This window comes from Chiloscyllium plagiosum, chromosome 19 (genome assembly GCF_004010195.1).
Source record: "Chiloscyllium plagiosum isolate BGI_BamShark_2017 chromosome 19, ASM401019v2, whole genome shotgun sequence".
Lineage (NCBI taxonomy): Eukaryota > Metazoa > Chordata > Chondrichthyes > Orectolobiformes > Hemiscylliidae > Chiloscyllium > Chiloscyllium plagiosum.
This window is the reverse complement of record NC_057728.1, coordinates 8046-18302: the sequence shown is the minus strand read 5'-3', so window position 1 is coordinate 18302 and position 10257 is coordinate 8046. Positions and strand designations below refer to the sequence as shown.

The following is a 10257-nucleotide window of genomic DNA, read 5'->3' as shown; positions in this document are numbered from 1 at the left end:
CACCTTATCTATACCACTCAATATCTATACCTCTCAACCTCCTACACTTCAGTGAAAAAAAATCCTAGCTTATTCAGCTCCTCCTTATAACTCAAACCCTGCATTCCTGGCAAAAGGGCAGCATGGTGGCTCAGTGGTTAGCACTGCTGCCTCACAGCACCAAGGACCTGGGTTTGATTCCAGCCTTGAGCGACTGTCTGTGTAAAGTTTGCCTATGTGGGTTTCCTCCGGGTGCTCCGGTTTCCTCCCACACTCCAAAGATGTGCAGGTTAGGTGCATTGGTTATGCTAAATTGCCCATAGTGTTCAGGGTTTGCTACGTTAGTCAGGAGAATGTGTCTAAGTGGGTACTCTTTGGAGGGTCAATGTGAACTTGTTGGGCCAAATGGTCTGTTTCCACACGAGGGATTCTATGATAAAATCTTCTGAATCTTCTCCAGCTTAATATTATCCTTATTATTATGGAGCTACATGTAAGCCAGACCAGCTAAGAACTAAAGGACATTGGTGAATCAGATTGTATTTTCTCCAACAAACATTAAACTTTTAATTCATTTTCCAATTAAATTAAAATTTTACCATTTGCCATGGTAGGATCAGAATACAGGTCTGTAGTCCTTTACTTAGTATCTGGATTAATAGTCTCTGAACAATACCTTTGCTCATGCCAGAGGGTCAGCTGAAAGGAGTTGGAGGGTCGTAGGTAGTGAGGGAATGCTGCACTGTTGGAGGATGAGCACTGAGATAACCCTACACTGTCAGTGAGGCATGGCGTGAGAGAGTGCTGCATTGTTGGAGAGTCAGTGCTGGGAAAGCCCAAGACTGTCTGAAGGCAGTGCTGAGGGAATGTCGCAATGTCGAAGGGTCAGTGCTGAGGAAATGCTTCACTGTTGGAGGGTCAATCCTAAAGGAACACCACGCTGTCAGAGGATCAATGCTGAGGGAAGTTCCATACTATCAGAAGGTCTGTGCCTAGGGAATGCCTCACTGCCAGAGGGTCAGTGCTCAGGGAGTGCTGCAGTGTCGGAGTAGATGTACTAAGATTTGCTGTGCATGTACCTCTGCGAATCTTCCACCTTGCATTTCTGACAGTATGGATGAGGCAAGGAAACAAACAAGGGCCTCCAATCTGGAAACATGACTTTATTTGAAGTTATTCCCCCCACCCATCCCCCGATTCCTGAGTCACATTCATGTGTAGTGGAATTTGATGATTATCTCATGGGAATGTGAGCTGCTCCCTTAAGACTTGCATCTTACTTTCCAGAAGCTTTTCAGTAAAACTCCAAGAAATGTCTTGGGCTTTAATCAGATGCATAGTCTTGATAAAAGATAAAACATAGCTGACCAAATGCCGAAGGAGCAATTTTATAATGTTACTGTAGCTCCAGTCTTATCTGTAATCCCAACCATCAGCCCGAGTGCTGTTGGCTGCAGTTATGCTCCAGCAGATGGAGCCGGCCATTCCGGAAACTGTAATCCTGCAGAATCCAACCTGGGCTCCCACGTGAAGTTACTGCTGCTGCTCACCGTGGGGAGCAGGAGCAGGAGCTTCTCTCACTGGGCACGGTGGTGTCCAGAGGCCGCGAGTCTAAGTGCAGTGTGCTCTGAGCGTTCCCACTGGACAAGTTCAGGCCGTTCCTTGCCAGCAACTCACGGGTCATCAGCAGAAAGGCTTCATCGACATTCTGCGCATCTTTGGCCGACGTCTCTAGCACGGCCAATAGCCCAAACTTCTCGGCCACGTTGCAGGCCTCCTCGAAGGGAACTTCACGTCTTTCCTTCAGGTCAGCTTTATTTCCTAACCGGGGGGCAGAAAGGAAACCAGGCTAAGTCCCAGATGAAATACAAACACTGAATGAAGCAGTTTAATATGAGGTCACTTGGATCAGCGTACTGGCATCGGTTCAAAGAGTGTCACTTCCCTGTTTTTCCCCTACAGCCAAATACAACTAATCTGTGTATTTTTCCCTCTTTCCATGGTTTCTTCTGGATCTGCTCCACTGCCTTTTTTCAGACTGTGCAGTCTACAGCAGAACTGAATGCTTGAAGAATCTCATCTCCAGCTAACTCTTTGCCCAATCAACTTTGATCAGATTCCTGTGAATTCTGATTCCTACCATTGGAGATGGTTTTGTTCTCTTTCCTCCCTCACAGGGACACCTCAAATCCAGGCCGGCTCTCCTGTTGGGGAGATCTACCAGGACATTGCCTGGGCTGGAGAGTTTAAGTTATGAAGAGAGATTGGGGACATGATTGAGAGATATAAAATTATGAGGGGCATAGATAGTGTAGACAGGGTAATAGACTTTTCCCCTTGATGGAAGGATCAATGACCGGGGCTGTAGATTTAAAGTAAGCGCAGGAGGTTTAGAAGATCATGTGGAAAAGATTTTTTCACCCAGAGGGTAGTGGGAATCTGGAACTCACTGCCTGTACAAGTGGGAGAAAAGGAAACCCTCAGAACATTGAAGAAGTACTTGTGATGCAAAGGCTATGGGCCAAGTTATGGAAGATGGAATTCGGATAGACAGGTGGTTGTTTTTAATCAGCACTGACTCATTGGGCTGAAGGACCTTTTATCTCTGTGACTTTCCATAACCTAATCCAACAAGTCCCAGCCCTACTGTAACCCTTCGGGTTTATTTCCCGAGTGCCTGTCCAATTTTGTTGTGAAATCAATCATTGTCTTCACTTCCACCACTCTTGTAGACAAAGTTTCCTGATATTGTCACTTGCTGTGTAGGAAAGATCTTCCTCACATCCCCTTCACTCCTTCTCCTGCTTGAAATCTTCATCACTAAACACTCATCCCTGTAACTGATAGGACAACTGATATTACCCTTATGATTCTGTATGAATTATAGACTTGTTCACCTCACTCAAAACTCTCCTCCATCTGCTTTGTCCCAAAGAGAACAATCTCAGCATCTCCAATCTGATCCTGTAGCTAAAACCCCTCATCCTGAAACCATTTTGATAAATCTCCTCTGCATCTCCTCAAGGACCCTCATGTCCTCCCTAAAGTGGAGTGACCAGAACTGGATGCAATGCTGTAGTTGTGCCCTAGCCAGAGATTTATAATGGTTCAGCATACATTGGTGTCTTTTGGGTGCAGTGGTGCTGTGGGGGGACAGGGAGCATTACTGCCAGGCCCTCTTGGGTAAAAATTAAATTGAAATAAAAAGATAAAATATAAAGCAAACATCTAAAAGGCCCTCTTGTGGTACAGTAGTAGTGTCCCTCTCCCTGAACAAAAGATAAAGAAATAGAGGTTCAGCATAATGCTCCTCCTTCGTATATGAAACCTCTATTTATAAAGTCAAAGAGCTCATATGCTTTGCTAATCACAGTCTCATCATGTTGTCCCTACCTCAAAGATCTCTACATCTGCACACCCTATGGAACTGTGTCATTCAGTCTTTATCACCTCTCCCTATCCCTTTTGATAAAATGCTTCACATCATATTTCTCTGCATTGAATTCCAGCTGCTAGTTATCAGCCCATTCTGCCTGCCTGCCTATGTCCTGTTCGTGAATTAGAACCATGCTCACTGTTTTCCACAACCCCCCAGTCTGGTATTAGAGGCAACTTTCTAAATATTACTCTGTATTCCAATATTCATGTCATTTATACATAAACTGTTGTTTGACGATTGAGTATTGCCGAAAGAAAAAGACATTGTACAAGTTTTTCATTTTGCAGGCATCAGGACAACTCACAAGAATAAAAAAAAACACAAAAGAATTGCAGAGGCTAGAAATCAGAAACAGAAAGTGCTGGAAAAAAATCAGCAGGTCCAACGATATTTGTGGACAGAAATCAGAGTTAATGTTTCAGGTCCAGTGTGACACTTCCTCAGAATTCATATGAATACCAATTTAAGGGACAACTGAAATATACTACATGACAGGAGAGTGCTGGCACTGGACTCTGGTTGGGAGAGACATTGCCACAGAGAATGCACCCATTAATGCTTATTGATAGTTAATTACCAGGCTTTCTTTAAATTTTAAACCAGGTAGTTTGACTCTGATTGGTTCATTGCCCTAGAAATGAACCACTGAATAAATTGCCTGTAACTGATTATGTTGAGTTGGAAGGGGAGGTGTGTGTGCACATGTTCTTTCTGATCATAGAGCAGGGCATATGTACGTGCAAGTTCACCATCCTGCAAGGCCAACTCACAACTGGTGTCAACATAATTAGAGTCATCAAGTCATAGAGATGTAAATCTCTGGGAGAAAGTGAGGACTGCAGATGCTGGAGATCAGAATCGAGAGTGTAGTGCTGGAAAAGTACAGCAGGTCAGGCAACATCTGAGAAGCAGGAGCATCGACGTTTTGGGCATAAGCCCTTCATCAGGAACCTTTCATCAGGAAAGCCCACATCTGCTTGCAATTCATATTCATATAATTGAAATGCTTAAATTGTGATAAATGGCACAAAACAAACTTAATGTTAGACACTGGAGTAGGTGTAGAAACAGCAAAGTAGGTAAAATCAGACTTCCTTTTGATAGACAGGAAGGATCCTGAATGGATCAGAAGGCGTCCAACTCAAATGTATAGGGCAATTGGCTCTGAGGCATCAATACAAAAGAAAAAAATTCACAGAAAGCTCAGCCAATCCAAAAGATTTCTCCAAAGCTATTGAGAAGCCCTGGAGAGTTTGAAACAGCTGATCATTGCAATGAAACCAAATGCCAAACCAGTTGGGCTCATTCATCCCCAAGGAAGGTTTCACACTCACTTTTCAAGAAAGTGAAACTAGAAATTGAGTCAAAGCTGCTTCAGGAGGTGATGTCCACCAGTGACAAAACTAACACATTGATTTTGGTATTGGAATCATACCTGAACATCAAACAGGTTGTTGCAAATCTGTGCTGATGTTTTTTAGATTATTTTCATTATTATCATTTCATCATGATAGCTTTGCTGCAATACATTGCTGATCCCTAGTTGCCCTTGAGAAGTGGTAGTGAGCTGCCTTCTTGAACAGCTGCAGCCCTTGGGATGTAGGTAAATCCATAGTTCTTTTAGCAAGTGTCTTTTAGGAAGGGGGTTCCAGGATATTGACCCAGTGACAATGATGGAAAGGCGATATAGTTCAAGTCTGGATAGTGTGCGAGAGAAGCCTCCAAGTGCGAGAGAAGCCTCCTGTACATGTGCTGCCCTTGTCTTTCTCGGTGGGTTTGGAAAGTGCTGTTAGATGGGCCTTGGTGAGTTGCTGCAGTGCATCTTATAGATGGTACATACTGCTGTTACTCTTAAGAGTCGTAGATGTATATAGTATATACATCAAGTCTGTGTATTCAAAAACAAGTACCTAACTGATTAGATTTCCTACAGAGTGGAAACAGGCCCTTCAGCCCAACGGGTCCACACTGACCCTCCGAAGAGTAACCCAACCAGACCCACTTCCCTCTGGCTAATGCGCCTAACACTATGGGCAATTTAGCATGGCCAATTCACCTGGCGTGCACATCTTTGGACTGTGGGAGGAAACCGGAGCACCCGGAGGAAACCCATGCAGACACGAGGAGAATGTGCAAACTCCACACAGACAGTTGCCCGAGGCTGGAATCGAACCCGGGTCCATGTTGGACCGAAGGGCCTGTTTCCACACTAAGGATTTTATGATACTGTGCGTTGAGGAGATCAGGAGGCTGCAAAAGAATTTGGACATGGTTGATGAATTAGGAAATCAGTAGCAAATGGAATACAATAAGTGAGGTTATGCACTTCAGTGGAAGAATAGAGGCATAGACTATTTTCTAAATGGGACAACTCTTTGGAAGTCTGAAGTAGAAAAAGACGTGGAGTCCTGGTTCAGGATTCTCTTAATTTAACATGCAGGTTCAGTTGGCGCTTAGCAAAGCAAATGTGATGTTGGCATTCCTTTGAAGATGGCTGGAATAGAGAAGGAGGGATGTATTACTGAGGCTCTAAAAGGCTCTGGTGAGAATGCATTTAGAATATTGTGAGCAGTTTTGGGCCCTGCATCTAAGGAAGGGTATGCTGGTTTTGGCAGGGGGGGGGGAAATCATGGAATATTTACAAGAAAAATCCCGAGGATGAAGAGCTTGTCATATGATGCATGGTTGAGGACTCTGGTTCTATCTTTGATGGAGTTTAGAGGAAGAGGGGGTGACCACATTGAACCTGGGACCCTGGTGCTGTGAGGTAGCAGTGCTAACCACTGGGCCACTGTGCCACCCCCTATTTTAGTCCCATTTTCAAATACTTGAACCTGTGCCTTGTATGCCTAAGCATTGCAGGTACACATCTTTTTAAAAATGTATTCACAGGATGTGGATGTTGCCAGCTGGACCAGCATTTACCACCCACTTCTAATTGCCCAGTGGGCAGCTGAGTCAGGTAGTTAAGTGGGGGGGGGGGGGGGGTAGTTGATTCTGAAACAGAGGATCTCGAACTTCAGTAAAGGAAATGATGATGATATAAGGCATGAGTTTGCCATGATGGATTGGGAAAAAAGTTACTGAAAAGGAATGAAAATAGATAGGCAATGGCAACATTCAAAGGCCAAAGGGGTGAACCACAAACATGAAATATTCCTGTCTGACACAAGAGTGCAAAGACAATAGTGGCCAAACCATGGCTTCAGAGGGACATTAGAGTTATTATTAGATGCATATAAGAGGCATTCAAGTTGGAAAAAGTTTAGAAATCAGCAAAGGATAATCAAGAGATTAATTAAGAAGGGATCAGTACTAGGATCCCAGCTATTCACAATAAATGATTCAAAATAAATATATGAGGTAACTGAATGTAATGTCCCAAAATTTGCAGAAGACAAAGCTGGCTAGGGGCGGAGATGTGAAGAGGATGTAGAGATGTTTGCTGTGTGATTTGAACAGGCTGAGTGAGTGGACAAATGCATGAAAGATAAATGTGAGTTTTTCCACTGAGGTGGCAAAAATAGAAAGGTAGATTATTCTTTGACTGGCTGTAAATTTGGAGGTGGAATCGTTTAACGAGACGTGGGGCATCGTTATGCACCAGTTGCTGAAAGCAAGCTCACAGATGTTGCAGGCAGGAAAGAAGATTGAACTGTATGCTGGCCTTCATAGTAAGAGGATTTGAATACAGCAACAAGGATGTATTACTGCAATCATGCAGGGCCTTGGTGAGGCTACACCTGGGATACTGTGTGCAGTTTTGGTTTCCTTATGTGAGGAAGAATGTTCTTGCTATAGAGGGAGTGCAGAGAAGGTTTACCAAAATGGGATGGCAGGACGGATATACGAGGAGAGTCTGTGAACCAAATGGGTTTTTCCAGACAGATAATTGGCAATACTTTCATGGTCATTGTTAGATTTTTTTCTTATTTCTAGATTTTAATTCAAATTCCACTATCTGCTATGATGGGATTCATAGCTCCCAGAACATTACCTGGATTTCTGGATGAATAATCTAGCGATCATACCACAAGGCCATCGCCTCCTCTTAATCTTCTTCCATACAGGTTTTGTGCCTGTATCATCTTTAGAGGCAGTGAGTTCCAGATTCCCACCACCCTCTGGGTGAAAAGGTTTTTCCTCACAACCCTCTAAACCTTCTGCCCTAACTTTAAATCTGTGCCACCAGGTCTTTGATCTGTCCGTCAAAGGGGAAATGTTTCTTCCTGTCTACCCTGTCTCTGTTCCTCATGGATCTTATACATCTCAATCTCCTCTGCTGTAAGGAAAACAGTCCCATTCTGTTCAATCTCTCATCACTGAAACTCTCAAGCCCAGATAACAGCCTGATAAATCTCCTCTTGCCCCTTTCCAGTGCTGTAACATTCTTCCAATAATGTGGATTCCAGATATGTACATCAGTGATGCAGGGAATGAATGTTGAAAATGGTGGATGTAGTGCCAATCAAGCAGGCTGCTCTGTCCTGGATGGTGTCAAGCTTCTAGTGTTGCTGGAGCTGCCTGACTTGAATCTTGTAGGTGGTGGACAGGCTTTGGGAGAGCCAGGAGATGAGTTACTCACTGCAGTATTCCCACCTTCTGTACATAGCTGGTTGTACACACAGTTTTTCAATGATGGTAATGGAGATAAACATTCCCTTAAAAACTGGATTTTCCCACTAGTTAGTTCAACAGCTATCAAAGTTATGAACTTTCTGAAATTCTAGCATGTGAAAATAAAAGGAAGAATTATGAGGAGCACAGAGGTCATGTTGAACGAACATCAGCAATTTATCTGGCACAAACTTCTACACCCCCTTTCTCTTAACTACTTATTATCTGCCTCCAGCTCTATACCAATATGCTGTTCCAATGAGACACTCAAAAACTACATCAACTTAATTTCAAAACCACACAGCTGCTGTTGTCTTGTGTCTCTCATCTTCCGGCTGAGGATCTCTCTGGGTAATCATCTTTCCTTTTTGCTGTGAGTATGTTTCCTTTGATATGGAAAGTTACCTTTGATAGAAAGGGTTTCTTTGTAGTTCGAAGTTAGAATCCCTACAGTGTGGAAACGGGCCATTTTGGCCCAACAAGTCCAAGTGACTCTCTGAACAGTAAGCCACCCTGACCCATTCCCCTACCCTATTACTTTCCTAATTTCTTGGAGAGGAAGATGTTAGCTTTCCTTGCATCTTGACTGGAAGGCATTTGCTCTCTCTCTCCAATTTTCAAAAAGGGTGACATTTTGAAAATAAAGTATTAGCTCTTAGTAAGAAAGGTAAACTAACCCTCAGATAAAAGTGGTTCATCTCTTGGGCAATGCCCTGACCAATTCTGCATCATGAGTAGTTGTTCTATAGTTATTGGCCAAGGAGGTTTAGTTAGGTGCATGGACACAGTAGAAATCACCAGCCCTCAACAAAATGTCCATCAATAGTGACTGATGGGGAGAGGGATAGTGACGAACCCTGACAAGAGCAGGAAACAGCAGGAGTGCCCCATATTAGCCTGAGTGAAGAACAGTGACAGCTGTTGGCACCAAAGACCACTATTCAAATAATAAGCCCGTCTTCTCGAATGTCTTAAATACAACAACTTCACCAAGTTCAAACAAAAACGCTACAAACAGAAATCTTCTTCTTTCTGTGATGAAGCAGAGGACAAGATCATGGAGATTAGTGAAACTATATCATTGATGTTAGGCAGAGATGAATACAGAGGGCGAAGAGCTAATACCTAAGATGTCAATAGTGAGCTTAGGTCATCAGTGAAGGAAGAGATCACAGCTTCTGAAATATTAATTTGTATTTCCCTCAATAGTGTCAGATACTTTCATTTGGACTCAGCATCTTTACTGCTTTAATCTGCTTTACTAACAGATTAGTCCCAGATGGTTGGAGGGGTGGATTGGTGAGGAGTGTGGGGTACTGATCGATGCTTCAAATCAGTGACTCCAGACCCTCACTGATCACTGTCTGGTGATTAACCTATGGCCATGCCTTTTGCTGATCTGCAGTCCCTGTCTACTGATTGGTGATTTGTGAGCTCAGCTGGTAGGTGGTGTTTGCAGACAAGAGATTAGCAAATCAAAGCAAAACACTGAGCAGATTTGGCAGCATCTGTGGGGAGTGAACAGAAAAGTTTCAGCTCAACCTTATATTGGTGATTTTCAAACTTGAATTGCTGATCACACGCAGGGTCTGAAAGCAACCAGCTGAGACTTACCAATTAACATCTGGACAACATTTGCAGCACCGTATCTCTGGATCTCGTTCACCCAGTGGGGCACTGAGTTGAAGGAAGATTGCTTAGTGATGTCATAAGCAATCATGGCTCCATGTGCACTGCGGTAGTAACTCTGTGTGATGGTCCGGAATCGCTCTTGTCCAGCTGTGTCCCAAACCTGCACCTTCACAGCACAAACACACCAGCAAAAAATCTCATTATCCCCAGGAATTGTGCATCCCACCAACATAAACACTGAATCACGCATAACAGAAGGAAGAAAAGGATGGCACAAGGGAAAGGGAGTGAGGTAGTGGGGGAGCGAGAGTGAGAGGAATAGAGGTGGATTGGATTGGAGAGAAGGGCAAGGGAGAAAGGAAGGATAGAGGGTCAAGAAGGAAGGAAGAGAGGCATGAGGGAAAGAGAAGGTAGAGGTAGAGGAAGTTCATAAGGGAAGCAGACTGAGAGATAAGGGAGGGAAAATGGGAGAGAAAAGGGCTAAGGGGAACACGAAGGAAAGGAGGCAGTGCAGACAGGAGTGAGAGAATGTCAGAACAGACAGAAGGTAAACAGGTCAGTGGGGTAGGGAGGGAGAAAGACACAAGGGA

General features: G+C 43.8%; 1 protein-coding gene across 1 annotated transcript in view; it reads right to left on the bottom strand.

Moving 5' to 3' along the window:
• Window positions 1-591: 591 nt before the first annotated feature.
• Window positions 592-10257, bottom strand: part of LOC122559451 (ras-related protein Rab-19-like) — a 14239-nt gene continuing 4573 nt past the window's right edge. Inside the window, exons 3-4 of the mRNA XM_043708902.1 lie at window positions 9650-9833; window positions 592-1800 (exon numbers count right to left, since the gene is read on the bottom strand). Of these exons, the coding sequence (XP_043564837.1) occupies window positions 1526-1800; window positions 9650-9833 (459 nt within the window). The 3' untranslated portion in view covers window positions 592-1525. The remainder of the gene's footprint in view (window positions 1801-9649; window positions 9834-10257) is intronic.